General features: G+C 45.5%; 1 protein-coding gene across 3 annotated transcripts; it reads right to left on the reverse strand.

Annotated features, from left to right (window-relative positions):
• Nucleotides 1-604: 604 nt before the first annotated feature.
• Ganab (glucosidase II alpha subunit) lies at nt 605-22,920 on the reverse strand. 3 transcript variants are annotated; one of them, XM_005063858.4, is made up of 25 exons: nt 22,816-22,920; nt 17,662-17,766; nt 17,408-17,516; nt 14,060-14,187; nt 10,262-10,441; nt 9,798-9,863; nt 8,796-8,865; nt 8,294-8,381; nt 8,111-8,207; nt 7,737-7,917; nt 7,103-7,256; nt 6,500-6,735; nt 6,281-6,407; nt 6,083-6,162; nt 5,715-5,858; nt 5,496-5,592; nt 4,884-4,985; nt 4,344-4,587; nt 3,076-3,140; nt 2,665-2,741; nt 2,509-2,583; nt 2,240-2,353; nt 2,012-2,124; nt 1,776-1,876; nt 605-1,660 (listed from the first exon to the last, which is right to left on the reverse strand). In XM_005063858.4, the coding sequence occupies exons 1-25, from the start codon at nt 22,851-22,853 to the stop codon at nt 1,551-1,553; spliced, it is 2,901 nt and encodes a 966-aa protein (XP_005063915.2). In that variant the 5' UTR covers nt 22,854-22,920; the 3' UTR covers nt 605-1,550. The 3 variants fall into 3 exon arrangements, with proteins under 3 accessions (XP_005063915.2, XP_005063916.2, XP_021081736.2); XM_005063859.4 differs by lacking the exon at nt 9,798-9,863; XM_021226077.2 differs by lacking the exon at nt 22,816-22,920 and having other exon boundaries at nt 17,645-17,766.
• Between the last annotated feature and the right edge of the window lie 108 nt (nt 22,921-23,028).

Consider the following 23,028-nt stretch of genomic DNA (forward strand, 5'->3'; position numbering starts at 1 on the left):
AGTCACCTTACTGCTCTGGAAGGAAGGCAGTCACCAGCTAGTCAGAGAAAGCAGGATGGGGAGTATAAAGTAAAGGTAACCACGCCACACAAAAGAATGCAGGTTAAAATATGGGTTAATTTGAGTTATAAGAACTAGTTAGGAACAAGCCTAAGCTAGGGCCAAACTTTTATAAGTCTAGATGCCATTTTTTGTGAGCAGGTGGCCCAAAGAAAAACCACTTAGTTTTGAGACATGTAGCCCAGAATAGCCTCCAACATACATAATAGTCTTAGGACTTAAACTGCCACAGCCTGCAGTTTTTCCCTATCTGAAAGGGTCTATTGTCTAGGATGGCCTTGAACTCCTGACTCAGGCAATCTTTCTACCAATCTCCAGAACAGTTGAGTAGAAGCTCCTTCCTAGCAAATTCAACTAACAATGGGAGGACATTGCAAATGATGGAAGAGTATTTGCCGGAGGTCTCTAAAGCACTGGCATCTACCAAGCTAAGGAAGTCTCATGCCTGCTCATTTTGCTAGAATGAAGCAGTTTACAAAGATTAAAATGGAAGTCCACTATCTTCTGGAGTATTTCAGTTTACAACTATAATTCAGACACCTAATTGTTATTTATGGTTTATCTTTTTATTGTTTCTCCTTTTATCAAAACCTGTCACAGTTGGGAACCCAGAGGAAGTAAAAAAAGAATTCCCACAAATATTTCTCCTGGTTCCTGAGTCCTCCCTCGACCCCCTCCCCTTCCCAGGGCTTGAAGCCATCCCTGGGTACACATGATCATCTCCCCCCACCCTCAGCCTTCTTCCCAGTAATAAATACAGGTGACCGTGATTCAGTGAAACCACAACTCATTTCTCTATCTTGAGTGTCCCTATGGGACCAGAGGGGACAAAAAAATTTAAATGACCACCCCTCTTAACTGTGTGGAAGCTTCTCCCTCAAGGGAGGGGAGAAATGCAGCAGCTCTGGAAAGAAACAGGGAAGAAAAGGTTGAGATAAGAAGGAAGAGGATATTCTCCAGCAACCTGAATCTTGATCCACTTGCCCCTCAACAGGTAAGGGATGATCCCAGTGTATCAGTGAATGGAGAAAGGTGAGATCTAGGAGGGCAGAAGGAATGAAAAAGGTATGCAGCTGGGAAACAAGACAAGAAAAAAGGAACCCAAAGACCCCTACCCCTGTCTTCTTCTAAGAACTGGCAACAAGAGAAGAGGCATGAATAGACAGGGTGTGAGGAAAAGCCAGGGACGGGACCCAGAGGAAGGGGAAAGAAAGACAAGGCCCTTCGGGTCTTCACAAATGAGTGTGCTCCAGTTACAGCAACAGGATGCTGGGAATGTGGAGAAGGGCTTGAAAACAAAGAAGGAAAGACTAGGTCACAAGAGGAAGTCAGAGCCCTAGGACAGCCCTGTTATCCTGCCCAGATGTTGACAGAATCTGAGTCTTGGGATCAGAAGGGTGAACTCTTAAGTAGGGTCAAACTCCAAGGCAAAAGAAAAGGTAACTCAAGACCACCACACCCTCCTCCCAACTCAGAACAAGTTCCTTGGGTTATTGAAGATGAATACTCCAGTCAGATGCCACATTGACGCCAGGTTTGCGCACTATCAAGACAGAGGTCTCAGGATCGTGTTGGAAGGACAGGCGACTTTCAGGGGACCCTGTGGAAGACAAGCACCACAGTCAGCAATAGGCTACTTCCCCATGGAAGGTTCCAACCCTGTCACCCTGCTTCTGCTTCTCTTTCCCTACCCCAAGGCCAGACCTATCACTAACCTTTGGTCTGGAGCACCACAGTTGCTGGTTTTCCAGCCCCCATTATGACCACACGCTCAATCCAGACAGGTGTCTCAAGGTGGCCTTTGGGGTCTGCTGAACTGCAGACAATAAAAGTAAATGCCAATTGGAGAAGTTGTCAGGAAGATTATTCAAAGCAAAGTCAAAAGATGAGAAAAGCAAAGTGAACCTGAGCACCCCTAAGGCCCAGACACATGTGCAGGGTACCCGATTACCTAGAGACAAGTGTGTTGCCGGAGAATGAGAACTGACGAAGCAGGAACTCATGGCGAGTCTGATAGTTAAATGAGTGTCCATCATCTAAAAAGAGCTCTCCTTGGGCTGTACCCTGAACACAAAGAGAGGTGAGAACTTAAGCCAGAGGGAGTAAAGGACACATCCCAGGGGACTGAGTTCTAGAGCACAGGCAGATGGCTGAAGTAGCTCACTCCCTCAAGACTCACCTGGGGACTCAGAGCAACAAACAGAGTGATAGGATCATCTTTCATACAGTCTGAGGAACGCCGCATTCGCATCCATCGAGGCACAATTGTCCTGCCACGTTGGAACACAGGGATCTAAAGCAAAGGTACTGGAGTTTAGTACTGCTCCCTTAGGCCATCAGCATCTTCTGCTCTTGCCTCCTAGGTTAACTTCAACCTCAATTTACACATTTTTCCCCTTCTGGAAATATACAAGCAAACAGGGAAAGCAGCTAAACAGGCATACTCACACTGTTCAAAGTTACCGGCAGGTACAGGGTCTGGGGACTGTGATGCTTCTGATAGCTTTGAATGTCATACCACACCTGCGGATGACAAGATATTGGATCACTTAATGCACAGTTCCATCCTGTTTGCTTCTTTGCCTACAACAATCAATAACTGACCTCTCCTTGGCCAGGCAGATAGACCTGCACACCATGGGCTCCAGCATCTGATACAGGGTGAATCAGGAGTGCATCCCCTAAAGCATACAAGAAATTAACATGAAACTTAGGGCATAAACCAGTCTAGAGAGCATTAAAGCATCTTTCTGTTGTAAGTCCAGCCACCTTTATTCCAACTGTCTTAGACCTTCACATACATATCCCACAAGCTCTTCTTTTTAGAGGGAGGGGGATTCAAGATAGGGTTTCTCTGTACAGCCTTGGTTTGGCTGTCTTGAATCTCAGAAATCTGTCTGCCTTCCTCTGCCTCCGAAGTGCTGGGATTAAAGGCATGCACCACCACCACCACCCAGTCAAAAATTTCCCTTAAGCCTAAAACCAACCCACTACCAACGTCCTCCCATTTCTCACCAAGCAGGAACTGATCCTCTATACTGAAGGTAGTCATATCCTGAGGATAGTGCACCCAGAGGGGCCTAGGAAGGAAGCAAGACAGGAAAGGAAGATATTATCTTCTCAGACAAAGGTCAAAGACACTCCTCCAAGAGCTAGCAATAAGAACCACACTGGTAGCCAGGCCGTGGTGGCCCACATCTTGAATCCCAGCACTCGAGAGGCAAAGGCAGGCAGATCTCTGAATTCTTGGCAAGCCTGGTTTACAGAGAGTTCCAGGACTGTCCTCAAAGCTACAGAAAAACCCTGTCTCCCCGTCTGAAACAAACAAACAAAACAAACAAGCACACACTGGGGAGGCAGTGGTGGCACTCAGAGGATGAAGCAGGCAGATCTCAGCCTGGTCTATAAAGCAAGTTCTAGGCAGCCAAGACTATGCTATATACAGAGAAACCCTGTCTCAAACAAATAAACAAACAGGCTCATCTTTACATGGCTGTTTCCTCAAGAAGGCCTTTTGTGACCACTTTAATCCTCCAATCCCATTTTACTTACTTTTGTCAAATAACATCACTACTGGCAAATTTCTTCAGATGTTCACTACCATTATCCACTTACTTCCCTTTGTCTTCCCTTGATCCTTTTTAAGATAGGGCCTTGCTACGAGCACAAGCTGGGGATAAACTCTTGTTCCTCCTACCTTAGCCTCCTATACGACAAGACTATGCTTTTCTATTCTTCTTTTTTCTTAAATATGTATTTATTTATTATATATATACTATTATACCTGTGTATATCCCTGCAGGCCAGAAGAAGGCACGGGATCTCATTATGGAAGGTTGTGAACCACCATGTGGTTGCTGAGAACTGAACTCAGGATCTCTGGAAGAACAGCTAGCACTCTTAAGCTCTGAGCCATCTCTCCAGCCCTTTTTTTAAATTACAATTTTTGATGGGATGGAGGGTCACATGCCGTGCAACTAAACTCAGTTCCCTACATTTAATGGCATGTGCTTTTACCCACTGAGCCATTTCATTAGCCTGTTTCCTTTTCTTTTTTTTTGGGTGGCACTGAGGGCTGACTGAACCCATGGCCTTGGGTATACCAGACAAGTACTCTACCAATGAATTACATCCTCAGACTTCCCTTCCATATTTCATATTCAAATCAGATCCTACAAACAAGGTCCTAGAAAGGGAAAAAAAATGCCCAGACACACAAACCAGACCTTGTTATCTCTCAGCCACTTTGCCTGACTCTACACAAACCCCACTGAATAATTTACCTCATGACAGGAATCCCTTCCTGGTGAGCTTGATAGAAGAGGGTATACCAGAAGGGGAGCAAGGAATATCGCTGGAACAGGGCATCTCGGATTGCATCTTGATATTGAGACGGTAACAGCCATGGCTCTCGCCGCCCAGTGTCCAAGTGTGCATGAGCCCGAAAGAATGGCTGGTAGGCACCCATTTGGTACCAGCGCACAAGCAGCTCTGGTTCTGGGTTCTTGAAGAAGCCACCCACATCCGCTGGGAAAGGAGAAGGAGCAAGTTGCAAAATGGTAAATAAGAGTCATCCACATAAATATTCTAGTCTTTGCTCATGCCCAGGTCCTGTAACTTTATCCCAATAAAAAAACCAATTTTGCCGGGCGTTGGTGGCACACGCCTTTAATCCCACCACTTGGGAGGCAGAAGCAGGCAGATCTCTGAGTCCAAGGCCAGCCTGGTCTACAAGAGCTAGTTCCAGGACAGCCTCCAAAGCCACAGAGAAACCCTGTCTCAAAAAAAAACAAAAACAAAAAACACTCAATTTCTCCTCTTACCACCACAGAAGGAAAGTCCCACCAGCGCCATGCTGAGACACATAGGGATAGAAATCTTCAAATGATCCCATTCTGCAGTGTTGTCCCCTGTCCACAAAGCTCCTGAGGAAACAGTCAGGAGGGAAGCAGCTTGACAAAGAGCAAGGGGCTCCCTCAGCCTTTAGACAGGTGTCCTCTAACCTGCTTCATTTGCTTGACAGCAGCAAGACACTCTGAAGACATTAAAGTTAAACATTATTCCTTTTCTGGTTTTGGTTCTAGGAATTGAGCAAAGGCCTTGCATAAGCTAGGGGGTGCTCTCCCTCCAGCCCTGTCAGAACTCTTAAATGAAGACTAGACATCCCATTCACTCTCTGGTTCCCCTCAATTTACACAGCTCTCCAGATACATCATGGCTCCTCTTATCTGGCCTTCAACCTTTTTGTGCTACAGCTCTATTTTTTGCTTATTTTTCCCTTGGGACAGAGTCACAGTTAACTCCAAGTGGTCTAGACATCTAGACAGTCTAGGTAGCCCTACAACTAAAGCGCCTCCTGTCCCAACATCCTTAAATGCTGGGGTTACAAGCATTCACTTCTTGCACAGCTGCCACAACTCTTCTCCAAGTCTTACCAAAGCGCTGGGAGCCTGCAAAGAAAGCCCTACTCAGGACAAAGGGACGTTCTATGCCACCAGAGCGCTGTATTAGCCCGTCAGCAGTCGCCATGTGCTGGTAAAAAGACAAGAGAGAAAGTGAGCAAAGGCATCTGTCATCTGGTGGAAACTAGACAGTCCTCATGGTTAAGCACTGTTCTCCCTTTGTCTACCAACTTTCCTCTCTCAGTCCCTTACCACATATAAGCCATAGATATTATGGATGTCCCGGTTCTCCCAGCCGCCATAATGCACAGCATCCTTCAGCATGGTGACCTCAGGACCATTGAACACAGATGGTTCATTCATGTCATTCCAGACAAAAAGGTTGGGAGCTGAACCCTGAGAAAACAGGTACCAAGTATGTACACAAAGAGGAAAGGAAGAAGACAAACACTGCCAGACAGAAAGTTCCTAGAAATCCAGAACCATGTGTTTTTCAGAATCCTCCAAGATCTTCAGGTCCCATGAAATATAGGCCCACCAAAAGCAATGGTATTGAGCACAAGGCTTAGTCACAAAGGAAAGGTAGGAAAGACAGAAGGTACTGGGACAGTCTTTCCTACCTCATAATTGTCAAAGCTGAACATATTAGCCCACCATGCCCTCATCCTTGGATTAGTGAAGTCAGGGTAACCAGCTGAGCCTGAGAGACAAAAACAGCAGCTGTTAGTATCCAAAGAGGCAAAAACAAAACATAACAAAATAATTCTACTTCCTTGGCCTCCCCATAGTTTCTCCCCTTCAGTTCTTGGCTTGCTTACCTGGCCAGCACCAGCCCTCATAATCAGAGCCATCTCTAGTTTTAACATACAGCCCAAGGTTTCTCAGTTCTTCATGAACTCGGTAGCTAGAGTCTACCTTGATGTGAGGGTCCACAATGGCCACCAGCTAGGGGCAAAGAACAAAAATGGAAATGGTTGGGACTATCATATCTCTACCTTACTGTGAAAAGACCAAACGCAGCTGCAGGTCACCCTTACCTTCCTTCTCTTGGAAGCCAAGTGCTCAAGCATTTTAAGAGGCTGAGGAAAACGGGTGGGGTCCCAAGTGAAGTACCGCTTGCCATCAGCATGTTCTATGTCCAACCATATGACATCACAGGGCATGTTGTGATCATCAAAACCCTGATCCACTTCTAAAACATCAGCTTCATCCCGGTAGTTCCAGCGGCTCTGGTGGTAGCCGAGGGAAAAGAGAGGAGGCAATGCCTGGGTCCCTGCAGGTTCACCAAAGGATGGTTACAGGCTAAAGAAATGGCTTGAAGATTAAGAGCACTGGCCACACTTTCAGAGGACTCATAGCACCAATGTCAAGCAGCTCACAAACACCTGTAATTCAGCTCCAGGTGCCTTCTTCTGGCCTCTGAGGGGCTCACAAATACACATAGAATGCACGCAAGCATACACACAAAGGAAAAGGACAGTCACAAAGGGGGTCAGGTTAACCCTGATTATAAAGTAGAGGGAGACTAAAATGAAGGTGGGGTAGAAACACAGGATGAGAGAGAATTTCTGAAAATACACTAACTGAACTTCTCAAGAACAGAAAAACGAGACTATTGGCAGAGTAGAAACATCGCCTACCTGTGAGACTAGTATACTGCCGAAAGACGTCAAAAACTGAAGGCCCAAGCATCAGGAAAACATCAATAATGCCACTCTCTGACATCCAACGAATGTCTGTCTGTGGAGTCTCCCCAGATCCCTGCAGGTAATCCAGCATCTTCCCAAACAGGGTCTATGGAAGACACAAATGGAAGTCAACTTTTGATTGTCAACTTGAAACAAAAGCAGCAGTTTTCTCTTGAGTGTTCACAGAGCTGGCTCCTAACACCTTATTGTGTGTTCTGAGAGTAAACAATCATGTCCTCTAAGAGGCTTTCATGGAACACTCTCTCTACGGCAGCTCCGTCCCCTCCACAATAGACTGTCTTGGTGTTGCCATTTACCTTTCCTGAAGTCCTTGCCTTGTAACCCATTGATACCTGTCTTCCCTGAAATTGGGTACCTTTTCGATCTCAGTAAGCAATGTAACCCCTATACCCAGAGTGTCCCTACAGAATGGGCAGTGACTCTTCTCAGGCCAGAGAGGGCAATGACTTCACTAGTCATGAGCCTCATCAGCTATGCCACTAGCATTTTTACACTCACATTCCAGCATCCCAGTCTTAAGACCCGGCAGACTTTTACCATACCTCTCCCCATGCTATGCTCTCACCTTCCCAGCAGTGTTGGAGGATATATCAACCCATGTCTCAGCAGCATTATGCCAAAAGATGCCCAAGTCTCGATGAGGATTATGTGCCAAGAGCACAGGCACAGACCCATAAAGAGCCATAGGGTTGTACAGCTCATACTGGAACACATCCAAATTGAACAGACGGTACGGCTCACCACCCCTGGTGACAGACAGACAGACAGACAGAGAGACAGACTTAGGCTAATGACTGGCCACTATAGACAGAAACTTATAATCCAGAAACGTAACCCAGGAAGGGAGTAATGCTTGTGTAGAACATGCAACTGGATGAGCAACTCCCTACGCCCGGGCTGCCTCCTTTTCAACCATCCTAGTGTTACTACTGAACTCACTCAGTGACCTTCAGTCTCAGGCTGTCTGCATGCTCAGGGATCCCATACACATGTTCCATTCCTGGCAGAGAGAAGTCCAAACCTATAGACGTGGGTCCTGAGAGAAAAGCAAAGGCAGTTTACAGAACTTCTGCTTGGCAAGATGTCCCCGTGACCCTACCCAGGGCTTTCCCATCCCCTCACCATAAGGCTTGCTGTCAGTATGAGTTTTGAATGTCTCCTCCCAGGCTCCTGGCTCATCTTTCTCAGCCTTCTCCTGGGTCTCCTCTGGCTGTTTTTTTTTTTTTTTTTTTTTTTTTTAAGAAGAAAAAGAAAAAAAAAGAAACCAAGACTGATTCCCACTCATGCACTAGTTGTCTTTTCCCATCCTCATGTTCTAAATCTCATCCTTCAGAATGAGACAAGGCTCAATTTTCTTTCTTTCTTTCTTTTTTGCTATTTTATTTATTGTGTATACAGCCTTCTGCCTGCAGGCCAGCAGAGGGTACCAGATTTCATTCAAGGTGGTTGTGAGCCACCATGTGGTTGCCAGGAATTGAACTCAGGACCTCTGGAAGAACAGTCAGTGCTCTTAACCGCTGAGCCATCTCTCCAGATCCAAGGCTCAATTTTCTTATGGGCCTTTACTCACCAGCCTCCCAGTCAGCCCTATATGCCATTCCAAGTACCCACCACTTCAACTTGCCTTGTCAACATCCCCAAGCGTTGCCTCAGGCTGGGCTCCATTGCCTTCAGCTGGGTCTTTTGATTCTTGCCTGGAAGGTAGGAGAGCTGTCTGCTCCAATCCAGAGCGGGCAGGGATGAGGGGCTAATGGAAGGAGGGGTGAGGGAATAGAGAGCCAAGGGTCCAAAGGAATGAAAGCACTGGAGGGAGGGACTGAACATTAAAGCTCGGGAAGGGACCCCAGTGAGCAGGGCGGGAAAGAACGGACAGGAAAATGAGGAGTAAATGCTAGCAGGAAGTGCCTTTTATACACAGATCCAAATCAGCAGCCTCTGCTGTTATCTAAAAGAGACAGGCAGGGTGGTTGAGTAGCCTAGGTTCTAAATGCCAGCCCTGGTTCTGATGCCTTCATAGAGAAAAACCTGACCTTTCCTGATCAGGCTTTCCGCAAAGGCAAGTTGGTCAGACCATAAAAAGCCTCTCCAGGTACACTCTGGGACTCCAAAAGGTTTTACCAAAGAATGCTTTTCAAGGTGGTGCACCTATTTAATCCCAGCACTCAGGAGACAAAGGCAAGTAAATTTCTAAGTTTGAGGCCAGCCTGGTCTACAGAGTGAATTCCAGGACAGCCAGGGCTACAGAGAGAAACCCTGTCTCAAATAAAAAAACAACAACAACAACAAAAAAGAATGCTTTTCAAGAGCAGCTGGAAAACAGTTCTCTCCAAGATCTCAAATGTATTTCAACTTAGAACCAGGAACCCCACTAAAACAGAAAAACCCTCTACCCCTTGGTAAAGCAATAAATTTCCCACAATCCTTAAGGACTTCCAGCACTCATCTTCCTCCCAGAGAACTCCCAGCCAGGGGAAACAGCAAACAAGGACCCAAATACCAAGAGTGTGGGAAGAACCAATGGCAAAGGGAAGGGGACGGAAAGGTCTGAGGCAACTTCCCCAGAGGGCCAGAGTGAGGGGTGGGTAAGGAAGAGGAACAGATACAGTACCAGTGGCCATGGATTTACCTAGAGAATAGGCTCTTGATCTTATCCCACATGCTACCGAGCGTGAGACTAACTTTATCCGAGAAACTGGGGCAGGAGGAGATGAGGAGGGAAGGGGAAGGAGGCACAAAACCAACACAAAAACAGAAACATAAAAGTGAGTTTCAGTAGACAAACTTCTGGAGGTGGGGGAAATGAAACAAAATAAATAGTAAATAAATGGATAAATAAATAAACAGGAAGGAAGTAAACTGGGGACCGTGATGACGTGAGAAGGGAAGGAAAGAGCAGGTCCGGGCAGACCTCCCCAAGGAGGTGCCCAGGGTACAGCTCAGAGACAAAAAATGACTGCTCCTGATATGAACAAGAAACAGAAAACTGCAACCCTCTCTGACGGATGGTGTCTCCCACCCTCCTGCCCAAATCCTGCAACATTTCTAGGCACTGCCACAATGAGTTCCCTGAAGTCCCCACCCTGTACTCACGGGACCCTGGGGGCCCTCTGGTGCTCAAAAGCCATTAGTCCTCGGGCATTGACACTCAGCAGAAGGCTGCGATCCTCTAGTAGGTCAAGACGGAATGGCCGTGCTGTCAAAATGATTTTGTAGGGTCCCTCAGCCACTGTTAGCTCTACACTGTTGTCATCACGGCCAGAGACTGAAAGCCTGGAAAAGATCAAAAGGGATATATGACGAGGAAAAAGGCCAAGAGACCTGCTGCCGGCTCAGGTTCAGGGAGAAAGAAACAAACTCATTAGAGCCTTTTCTCTTTGAACGACTCAGCATGCAAAGCCTGATGACCTGAGTTCAAGTACCAAAGACCTACACTGTGGAAGAAGAGAACCAATCCCCCAAATTGTCCTGACCTTGACGTGCATGGTATAGTATATACCCATCCACACACACTTGCAGGTATACATATACATACACACACACACACACACACACACACACACACACACACACACACACAATCATAAAATTTCTTTTTTTTCTTATGTTTCCCTTATTTTGAGGGGACAGGGTAGCATGTACCACACTGAACATGTAGAGGCCAGAGTAAGACTTTTGGGAGTCTGTTCTCTCCTTTTCTCATGTTGAGTAGAGAAGATTCAACTTAGGTTCTTAGGATTGGCCAGCAGTGCCTTTCCCTACTTACTGAGCTATCCCACTTGCCCCAAAATAAATACATCTTGAGACAGAGTATGGTGGCACACATTTGTAACCCAGCACTTGGTAGACAGAGACAGGACTCCCTCAATTCTAAAGCCACCAGGGTCTATAGCACGTTCCATGCCAGCCAGAGCACAGTAAGATCCTCTCCCAAAGAAAATGTAAAGGCTGGGGGGGCTGCAAAGATGGTCCAGCAGTTAACAGCTCTGGCTGTTCTTCCAAAGGACCCGGATTCAATTCGCCACACCCACCTTGCAGCTCACAACTCTAACTCCAGTTCCAGCAGATCTGATACCCTCATACAGACAAACATGTAGGCAGAACCCCAAAGGACATTTTATTTATTTATTTATTTTGGCTTTACGAGACAGGGTTTCTCTGTATTGTTTTGGAGGCTATCGGTCCAGCCTGGCCTCGAACTCACAGAGATCCGCCTGCCTCTGCCTCCCGAGTGCTGGGATTAAAGGCGTGCACCACCACCGCCTGGCCCAAAGGACATTAAATAAATCTTTTTGTTTGTTTGTTTGGTTTTGAGACAGGGTTTCTCTTTGGCTTGTGAAGGTTGTCCTGGAACTAGTTCTTGCAGACTAAAGGCATGTGCCACTACCACTCGGCTTAATAAGTAAATCTTTAAAAAAAAAGAATGAAGAGACAGCCAGTGCAATGATCAGTGACACACACCTTTAGTAGCAGCACCCAGGAGGCAGAGGCAGAAGGATCTCAGTGAGTTCAAGACCAGCCTGGTATACAGCACGAGTTCCAAGACAGGCTCCAAAGCTACACAGAGAAACACTGTCTTGAAAAAAAATAAATAAATAAAAGCACATATTACTAGTAGAAAGGGACTCCATTATGACATTTCCACATAGACATATGCATTCTTTTTTTTTTTTTTTTTTTTTTTTGGTTTTTTTCGAGACAGGGTTTCTCTGTATTGTCTTGGAGGCTGTCCTGGAACTAGCTCTTGTAGACCAGGCTGGCCTCGAACTCACAGAGATCCACCTGCCTCTGCCTCCCGAGTACTGGGATTAAAGGCATGCACCACCAACGCCTGGCTGACATATGCATTCTTGTCAGGAGTACTGGTGCACGTCTTTAATTTCAGCAGAATGAATTATTTATTTAATTAATGTAATTAGTTAATCATGTAATTAATTCAAGGGACCCAGTCAGACAGATCTCTGAGCTTGAAGTTAGCCTGATCCATGTAGTGAATTCTAGGACAGCCAGAGCTACACACCGATACCCTGCAAACAAACAAACAAACAAAAAAAAGAAAAACAACCTTAGAAGAAAAAAATATTTAAGAGGTAAACAAATTTTTTTTCCTTCTTGATTCATGTTTATGTCTTTGTTTGTTTAATTTATAAGAAAGGATGCTGGGCAGTGGCGTACATGCCTTTAATCCCAGCATTTGGAAGGCAGATGGATCTCTGTGAGTTCCAGACCAGGGGACAGACGGACAGATGGACAGACAGACAGACTGACACACACACACACACACACACACACCTCCCTTCAGGGTCATCAAGAACATTCAAAATCTCAAAAGTTGTCTCAGTCCAGAGGAATCTATAGATATGACAACTGAACGCTGTATGGCATCTTGGTTTGAGAGCAGAAAAAGAATACTAGGCAAAACCTAAAGAAATCTAAATAAACATGAACTGTGGTTAATAGTACAGTGCTGCCAATTCACTCAGGAAGACAAACAAATTACAGTAATGTTAGCAAGCACATAAACTGTGTGTAGGATACAAAGAAAGTCATTCTTTCAACTTTCCTATAAATCTAAAAAGACTCCAAATTACAAAGTGTATGTAATGGATACCTAAATGTTGATACTGGCCTTGCACATGTTAAACAAGGGTTCTACCACAGAGCTAAAAGCTCCTCAGCCCAAGTATTTTGACTTGCTTTTCTGGAATAACTTAGGCACAGGTCCTAACAAAGTACTCTATGATTTAGTTATATCCTTAATGTTGAGTTGTTTTTTTTTTTTCCAAAGATTTATTTATTATGGATACAATATCCATGTAATCCTCCATGCCAGAAGGTGGCACCAAATCTCATTGTAGATGGTTGTGAGTCAACATGTGGTTGCTGGGAATTGAACTCAGGACCTCTTAACCTCTGAGCCATCTCTCCAGCTGGAAAAAGGTACCCACAACATATAAATGGTAAAGACTCAAGATAGCAAATTCTCTAAACCAGTAAGGATAACCACAAAAGAGATGAACCGGGATAAATTGTTAACTATTACCTCACAGAATAGTAAACCCAAACACAACACAAAAGCAGGGACTGGGGTAAGAGCTCCTTTGGCGAAGTGCTTGCCTCACACAATCATGAAGAGCAGAGTGTAATCCCCAGAAGCGACCTATACATGCAGTGTGGCGGCTTCAGAGTCTAATCCCAATACTAGAGAAGCAGAGACAGGGGGATGCCTGGGGATCAGTTTCAGCCAGCCTAGCGTCATTTCTACGTTTCAGGCCAATGAGAGAAATCCTGTTGCAGAGGTTTCTCTAGCCCACACCCCTGTATTTATCCACTTGCACACACACGCACATAAAAGAAAAGCAAACAAGTACATGGATGTCCACCTCATTAATAAACTGGGAACGAGCAGGGTATTGTGTGGGAGCTCATGTCTTAGAGTATCAGTCCTCGAGGGACTGAAGCCACTAGCAGGACTAAGGGAAGGCAAGTGTAATGTACATACTGCATTCCAGGTAAACCTGAGTCACAGAATGAGATCCTGTGTCGGGAGGGGGGAAGGACAGATGCAGTAGAGACATGCAATCTAAACATAAGAATAATTATAAAATATTTGAGCAATTGTATTCTAAACAACTGAGAAAAAAGAGGGAAGGGAAGATGTGTGACCCATGGCTTGCCTGCTTATTTCCCTTTAAAACCTAGGTCTGACAGGAAGACAAAACACCACGTGTTTGCTGAGTGGAAGAAACTGAAACAGAAGGGAGAGAAGCTAGAAAGACTAGAGGATGCCAGGTACTAGTTAACTATTTCTCTGATGTAAGAAAGTTACCAAAGACTCATTAGGAAGGCAAAGGGGCACTCAGACACACATCCTTCTCAGGAAAAATTTACCGAGATGTGGGGGGATCAGTCACCAAAATATCTTGCACTCGGTATCGGGGCCGCCTGGGCTCTAGCTCATCAATCCTGATCCGAGTCATATTCTTCTGAAGGCCCTGGAGCTCCAGCACAAGTAACACCTGCAGAAATAGAAAACTGACTCTGGAGAAACAAAACAGACCATGGCACGAAAACCCTCTGACCCATTTCTCTCTGAGATGTCTCTTCTCAGATTTTTGCCTACTGCTCTGATTTAAAACTAAAAAGTACATATTTTTAGGTTTCTTTGTTTTTATGTGTATGAGTGTTTTGCCTGAGTGTATGCATACCATGTGCGTGCCTGGTGTCCATGGGTCAGAAGAAGGCAATGATACGTGGAACTGGAGTTGTAGATATTTTGTGAGCCACCAATTGGGTGCTGAAATTCAAATTGGGGTCCTTTTTAAGAGGAGCAGATGAAACCCAAGTGCAGTGGCACACATTTTTAATCCTAGTATTCGGGAGGCAGAGCCAGGAGGATCTTTGACTTTGAGACCAGTATGGTCTACAGAGTTTCAGGACAGCCAGGGCTACACAGAGAAACCCAGGCCCAAAAACCAAACAAACAAAATAAGCAACAGGGGACTAGAGAGATGGCTCAGAGGTTAAGAGCACAGGCTGCTCTTGCAGAGTTCCTGAGTTCAATTCCCAGCAACCACATCGTGGCTCACAGTCATCTACAATGAGATCTGGTGCCCTCTTCTGACCTGCAGGAATACATGCAGACACAACACTGTATACATAGTAAACAAATAAATCTTTTTTTTTAAAGATTTATTTATTTGTTATGAATACAACATCCTGCCTCCATGTATGTCTGCACATACCAGAAGAGGGCGCCAGATCTCATTACAGATGGTTGTGAGCCACCAAGTGGTTGCTGGGAATTGAACCCAGGACCTCTGGAAGAGCAGTCAGTGCTCTTAACCTCTGAGCCATCTCTCCAGCCCCAACAAATAAATCTTTTAAAAAAGAAAAAATAAAATAAAATAAAAAGCAACAGGTGCTCTAAACTGCTCAGTCCTCACTCCAGTTCTCATTATTTGGTTTTGAGAGCAGATCACACTATGCAGCCCAAGTTGTCCTGGAATTCATGCCTCTGCCTCTTGGGATTAAGTGTACACTACCATGCCTGCTAGCTTTTGGTTTTTTGAAGCAGGATCTCATGTAACTCATGCTGGTTTTGAGCGCTTACTATGCAACAAATTGGTGCTGTCCTTCAACTCCTGCTCAAGGCAAGCTTGGTCTACAGACTGAGTTCCAGGACATCCAGGACTGTCATACAGAGAAACTCAGTCTCAAAAAAAAAAAAAGAAAAGAAAAGAAAACTAAATAAATAAAAAGCCAAACTCATAATGAATGTTTTTTTCCTAGTCATGGTTACCCACATTCCATCACCTAACTTCAACACGCAAGCCTTGGTTCTCAACACACAACACGCACTTTTTACTTTCATGCCATCATGGCACAATACGTCAATGAACACTGCCTAAAACACTTTGGCTCACATGTAAGATATTGCGTGTTACCAATTGTGGTATTTTTACTATGCATACAAAGCTTTCTGCTCTTACAAAAATATGACAGCTTACATTTTAAAAATTACCAGGCATGGCCGGGCGTTGGTGGCGCACGCCTTTAATCCCAGCACTCGGGAGGCAGAGGCAGGCGGATCTCTGTGAGTTCGAGACCAGCCTGGACTACCATGTGAGTTCCAGGACATCCTCCAAAGCCACAGAGAAACCCTGTCTCGAAAAACCAAAAAAAAAAAAAAATTACCAGGCATGGTGGCACAATCCTTTAATTCCAACACTTGGGAGGTAGAAGCAGCAAGATCACCCTGAGTTCAAGGCCAGTTAGGGCTCTATTAATGAGACCCTGTCCCAGAACAAACAAACAAACAAATGAATGATTGCTATATGGATTGCTGGTTTGAGTTTTTAGTTTCATAAAAAATGTGATATCTGGGGCTGGAGAGATGGCTCAGTGGCTAAAAGTACTGGCTGCTCTGGCATTGGTGACAGACACCTTTAATCCCAGCATTTCGGAGGCAGAAGCAGGTGGATCTCTGTGGGTTCAAGGCCAGCCTGGTCTACAAAGCGAATTCCAGGACAGCCTCCAAAACAATACAGAGAAATCCTGTCTCCAAAAACCAAAAGAAAAGTACTAGCTGCTGTTCCAAAGGTTCTGAGTTCAATTCCCAGCAACCACATAGTGGCTCATAACCATCAATAGTGGGATCTGATGCCCTCTTCTAGCATAAAGTTGACAGAGCACTCTTATACATAAAATAAATAAATAAATCATTAAAAGAAAAAGTAATGTCCAGGATAGCCCAGGGCTACATATTGAAACCCTATCTCGGAAAAAAAATAATGAATTTTGACTTGGGATTAAGACAATTCCAACAAATTCTGAAGTATGACTCTAGCCATACATCTTCCGCTTTGTACTAGGTAGTATTTTTATGAAGTAAAATTCTCAGCTCTGAAAAGCGCTGAAGATGCTCTAAATACCTCAGCACCACGTATTTCAGATGAGATTTAAGTCTTCATATAAAGACAAGTAAGCACATCATCACATTAGAATACAACTTTGCTTTCTTCTTTAAGAAACTATAAAATTGGCCAGGAGGTGGTGGTACACAGCGTTAATCCCAGCACTCCAGGGGCAGAGGCAGATACATCTCTGTGAGTTTAAGGCCAGCCTGGTCTACACAGTGAGTTCCAGGTCAACTATGGCTACACAGACAAACACTATCTAGAAACACCCCCACACATACTAGCACGGGAGGGAGGGAGGAAGGAAAGAAGGGAGGGAGGGAGGGAGGGAGGGAGGGAATTTATGGTTTAAATATTTGGCTTGTGCACACACACCACTTACAACACTCCTCCTCCCTCTCCTTTCTCTCTCCACTATAAAATTTCCTGTAAATGGAAAAAGTTTATGAAGCCTTGGTCCTGAGGAATCTGAAATCAGATTTCTTCAAATTCAAATCTCGGGGCCAGAAATATGGCTCAACTGTTAAAGAGATCTAGCTGCTCTTCCAAAGGACCTGGGTTTGATCTCAGTGCCCACATGCAGGCACACAATGGTCAATTACTCCAGTCCCTGTGGATCCAACACACTCTTCTGGCCTCCATGGGGACTGCACACACATTGTACACAGACATACATGAAGGCAAAACACTAATACTTACACAGAGAGAAAAATTAAAAAGTCTCAAGATCAGCCTGACACAAGACATTGGTTACAAATTACTCTTTCCCAAGTTCCCACCCATTTCCCCATCCCTATCACACTTTCTTGTCTTGCCTGACCTTGGTGACTTCATGGATGAGATGGACCGTGAGAGCATCGGGACCAAGCTCAAGTGTGTCCAGCAAGGCGCGGTAAGGAGAAAGGCCTGGCCGAATGCTTCGCTGCCGTCTGCCAAGTGCAACAGTTGGAAAGTAAGATTAGAGGGCATCGCAATGTCCTCAGGCGCCTCTACTCACCATTCCTTTCTTACACTACCCACCTGCCACATAGTTCCCACATACCCACTTTTTATTCACCTCTTCCAAAAACGTACTTGCAAAAGGAACTCTCATCACAGGTCTTAAAGTTGCTTCTATCCACAGCAAGGGTAATCCCCAGACAAACCCCTAAACATGCCAGTACCAAACTTAACCAAGACCTATGGGAAAAAAGGACAAGGAGAGAACAGTTAACACTTCAGTCAGGAAGGGCCTCACCTTTTTGCCATAACCCTAAAAGATAGATCATGAAAGGAAACCACACTAAATAGGGAAAAAAGCAAGAGTAGACAAAGGACAAAGTCAGTCCTGAGTCCAGCATGGTGGCACATGTCTTTAATACTAGCCCTCAGAAGGCAGAGGAGTGTAGATTTCTGAGTTCAAGGTCAGCATGGTCTACATAGCAAATCCCAAGCCAGCTAGGACTACAAAATGAGATCCTATCTCAGAAGAAAAAAATAAAAATTTTTTAAGAAAAAGAAGTCACCAGGCAATGGTGGCACATGCCTTTAACTCTAGGACTCAAGAGGCAGAAGCAGGTGAATCTATGAGTTCGAGGCAACCTGATCTATAGAGGGAGTTCCAGGACAGTCAGGGATACACAGAAGAAAAAAAAAGAGAGAGGAAGGGAGAGAGGGAGGGAGGGATAGGAAAGGATGGAAGGAGGGGAAGGGGTTAAGGAAGGAAGGCAGGTGGGAAGGAAGGAGGGAGGGAGGGAGGAAGGGAAGGAGGGAGGGAAAGAAAGGGGTGGAGGGGAAGGGCAGGGGGGATGGGAAAGCAGGGGAAGGGGAAGGGGAGGGGGAGGGGGAGGGATGCAGGAGGAGGGGAGAGCAGGGAAGAATAGCCCTGAAGGATAGCTCATTCACACTATCCCTTCAAAAGGCAAAGAAAGTAGACAAAGCATCTCTGGCCTTCAGAGGCAGTTACATCAGCCTCTCAGAGGGAAGAAGCAGTAAGAGTCAATCCCAGAGGAAATGGTCACACCATATGCGTACATCAGAACAACAAAGCAAACTATATCTTTCAAAAGCAAGGCATCAGATAGAGCCAGGGCTACATCAAGAGCTATATACCCCTCTGCTGGTCACAACTCCTCAGGTCCTGGCTTCCCTGGGACACTAGGAACCCAGCTCCTTTGATGTACAAGTCTACATCTTCAAAACAAATAACCATGACTACCTAAGGCTAAAAGAGTAACAGCTTGAAAACTCCCAAGCCCTAATGAACCCAAAGGGCCTCGCTAACTGACATATTCCTAGCTTTCAAATGACTGAAACCCCAGTATCACCTTCAGAGACTGATTTAATCGGCCTAAAACAGGGTCTGTTTAAGCTCTCTATGGCATGGTGTATGCTTGTAGCCCACAGCTCCCTGGGAGGCTAGGGCAGGGTTAGGAATCATTTGCGCATAGAAGACTAATCTGAGCAACAGAGAACCTATCTCAAAATCCTAATCTGATGGGCAATAATGACATACTTTAATCCCAGCACTAGGAGACAGAGAAAGGCTGACTTCTGTGAGTTCAAGATCAGCCTGGTCTACAAAGCAAGTTCCAGGAGAGCCAAAGCTGGTACAGAGAAACCCTGTCTCGAAAAAAAAAACAAAAAACTGAAAAAAAAAATCATCATAATCATCATGCACAGATAAATATCCTCTAACTCTAATGAGTAACCAGGGCTCAAAACTACTTTAGCTAGGCGGTGGCACACGCCTTTAGTATCAACACTCAAGAGCAGAGACAGGTGGATCTCAGTGAGTTCAAGGCCAGCTTGGTCTACAAAGTGAGTTCCCAAGACAGGCTCCAAAGCTACACAGAGAAACACTGTCTCAAAAAAACAAGCCAAAAAGAAAAAGAAAAAAGAAAGAAGGAAGGAAGAGAGGGAGGGAGGGAGGGAGGGAGGGAGGGAGGGAGGGAGGGAGGGAGGGAGGGAGGGAGGAAAACCACTTCTTTACATGCATTTACTTTCCCCATTTCTTTCACTGTTTTTCTAAGTCAATGTTAGGTTTGGTTTGTTTGTTTTTTCCATACAGGAAAATTAAGGTATACAAGGGTCCATCATCTATGATCTTTGAACAGCTACTAAGGGGTAAAAATGGGCTTGAGCTCAGTCCTACACGATTCTTTTTTTTTTTTAATTTATTTGTTTATATTTTATTTGCACTGGTGTTTTGCCTGTGTGTATGTCCATGTGAGGGTGTCAGATCTTGGGGTTACAGACAGTTGTGAGCTGCCATGTGGGTGCTGGGAATTGAACCCGGGTCCTCTGGAAGAGCAATCAGTGCTCTTAACCGCTGAGCCATCTTTCCAGCCCCAGTCCTACACGATTCTAAGGCCATGATTCCTACAAGACAAACAGCACACTAATCATCAGCAAACAGATCAGGCCTGCTACAATGAAAAGCCTCACAACAAGGCTGTCACTCCCAAAATGTGCTATCAAATGAAATGATTCTGGACTAATAGCTTAGTTTAAATAAGTTAGCTTGGGACTAGAGAGACAGCTCAATGGTTAAGAGCACGAGTTGCCCTTCTAAAGGACCGGGGTTTCATTCCCAGCACTCACATGACAGCTGGGGTAATTTATTTTAGGAGACCCAATACCCTCTTGTGGCATCAGGCACACACATTGGGGCACAGACATGTGCACAGGCAAAAAAAAAAAAAAAAAACACACAAAAACAGTAATAAAATTTAAGTTAGCTTGAAGAAAATATTCACCAACTAAGTAAATCCTATATAAGGACTCTCGGATTTTAGTGTCTGTTAATATGTAAGTCAAGCAGTGGTGGTGCATTCCTTTAATTCCAGCACTTGAAAGACTGAGGCAGGAGGATCTCTGCGCTCAAGGCCAGCCTGGTCTTCAAAGCAAGTTGCAGGATTGCCAGGGTTACACAGAGAAACCCTTTCCCTGAAAAAATTAAGAAACAACAAAAATAATTAGCTAAGTATAGTGATATAAGCCAGTAACCCCAGTAGGTAGAAGCAGGGAGACATGAGTTCAAAGTCACCCTCAGTTACATAGAAAGTCTGAGGACTAGACGGGGCTATGCAAAACCCTGTCTTGAAAATAAGACAAGAAACATTTGCTACGCTTATTAGACAAACACTACCAAACCTTGGACCAGAGATTTATTTACTTTTTGTTAAGTGTTAAAGATTGAACCCAGGGTCTCACTCATGCCAGCAAACATTCAGCCTCTAACATCAGCCTTTCAAACAAGTTCTGTCAGTGACTATGATGTAAGTAACACAGGAATACACTTAGAAGTATTCTATGGGAAGGGTAGAGTGGACTCACAAGATGGCTTAGCAGATAAGGGCACTTGCTGGCAAGTGTAATGACCTAAGCTTGATTATCCAAGACCCACATGGTGGAAGGAAAGAACCAACTCATTACATACATGTGCAGAGGTAAATGCACATACGTGTACACAAGCACACACAGGCAAAATAAATGTAAAAAAAAAACCAACTTATTTTAAAAAGGGGGAAAGCAAAGCATAGTGGTGCATATCTTTAAGCCCAGCACTTGGAAGGCAGAGACGGGCAAATCTCTTCTGAATTCAAGGCCAGCCTGGTCTGCACAGTGAGTTACAGACCAGCCAAGGGTAGACAGGCAATACAAAAAGTCAATGCATAAAAAGGAGGTAGGGGCAGGGCAGCAGAGGAGACACAGTTCTTCTAAGCCATGAAACCAACACAGGGCTTATCATACTCAGCTGTCCAGCTTCCTATCTACTTGGAAGAAAAGTACCACAGTGAGGCCAATGTTCACCAAGCTCTGTTTGACCCCCCAGAGCCACCAAAATAAAATTTTGAAAAGGATCAGTTAACAAAAGAAGCTCTCTAGAAGCAAGGACATTTTGGAAAGCTGGTTGCAGCCGCCAGTAGTGAAAAAAGCCAGCCAGAAAAGTGAGGGAACACTAGGAACTGGTGAAGTAGGCTGAGCAGGAGTAAGTTCCAGTAAGACAAACAGAAGAAATGCCACTGAAAACCTAACCACAAGGCATGTATACTGGCCTGGTCCTGAGGAGTGCCTGCTACAGGAAACTGGGTGACTGTCCCTGTGCCCACCTGCCCCAAATAGCAGTAGTGAGCAGTTTAGCAATTAAGTACTCCCTGGAGCCCTATCTTCAAGTCTATAAAATAGGTTAGGGAAGATGTCCATAAGGATATGATTTCTAAAGGTTATTTCCAGCTATGACTTGTTAACTCTAGGAACTCAGGGACGCCTTAAGCACCCCAAACAAGAGGTGTTCCACAAACTAAAAGTCAAGAATGAGCTTAAGGGTAAGTCCACCTGTTTATTGGAGAACTAAGTTTATGATTGATTCACCCTTTTTACATTGCTGCTGACAGCACAAGTCTCTTCCCCACCCATTATACCCGTGAGGTGTACCGTTCTTTGCCGCGCTGGTATGTTTCCAACCTTTTTTTCGGTTCTAAAAGAACTCCAGAGAGCAGACCAAACCATTCGATTACATGTTGTGTTTGAGCAACATTATCCATGCAGACTGTAAACGTATTCCTGCCCCAGCCATGCCCACCAAACCAGCATTAACGAAACTGGTCAGGGCTGGTGAGGAGGGCAAGAAGGTAATACAGGACGATCTGGCCACCACAATGCTTCCAGCCTAACAGGAGCAGTGTGGCAAGAGGCTGCTTTATCACAGGCTGGGATGCACTTCGTCCCTGTACATGCCTCGACGGCCCTGAGCCCTGCAGGGAGGTGGAAGCATTGACCACCGCGAGTCACCAAAGGAGAGGGGGCGGCTGGGAGCGGCCAAGGCGTTAGAGAGCACCCAGAAGAGAGCACTTTTTTTCCTTTTCTTTTGGTATTTTCGAGACAGTGTTTCTCTGTGTAGTCCTGGCTGTCCTGGAACTCTCTCTGTAGACCAGGCTGGCATCGAACTCACAGAGATTCACCTGCCTCTGCCTCCCGAGTGAGATTAAAGGCGAGCGCCACCATCGCCCGGCAACTTCAGCCTTTCTAAGTCACCCGGCGAGATCCAGGAGCTCCACAGACAAGGGCCACAGAGACTTGCGAATCGGCCGCTGAAGGCTCAAGTCTGAGGCTGCCACCACGGGGACAAAGAGGCCCCGTGAGGCCAGGAGTAGCAGGGTGACTGAAAGGCATAGAGAAAAGAGCAAATGGGGCTCGGGGGATCGAAGGGCGTCCGGGCGCGCCCCCGGATCCCGGGCTCCTCACCGCCTCCTACGCGCCGACACTGCCGCTACCGCCGCCATCTTGTACCGGGTTTGCTCCTTGACCCGAACCTACCCGCCCCTGAGCACGTTGAGCCACGTATCTTAGTCCCCGCCCCTTCCGGCCTTCTGATTGGCCCGGCCAGAGCGCGGCCGGATGTCCATGTCATTGGCCCAGCGCGTTCTAAATTATGGATGGGGCGTGGCTCGACATCCC

Source organism: Mesocricetus auratus, unplaced genomic scaffold, assembly GCF_017639785.1.
Source record: "Mesocricetus auratus isolate SY011 unplaced genomic scaffold, BCM_Maur_2.0 Super-Scaffold_4256, whole genome shotgun sequence".
Taxonomy (NCBI): domain Eukaryota; kingdom Metazoa; phylum Chordata; class Mammalia; order Rodentia; family Cricetidae; genus Mesocricetus; species Mesocricetus auratus.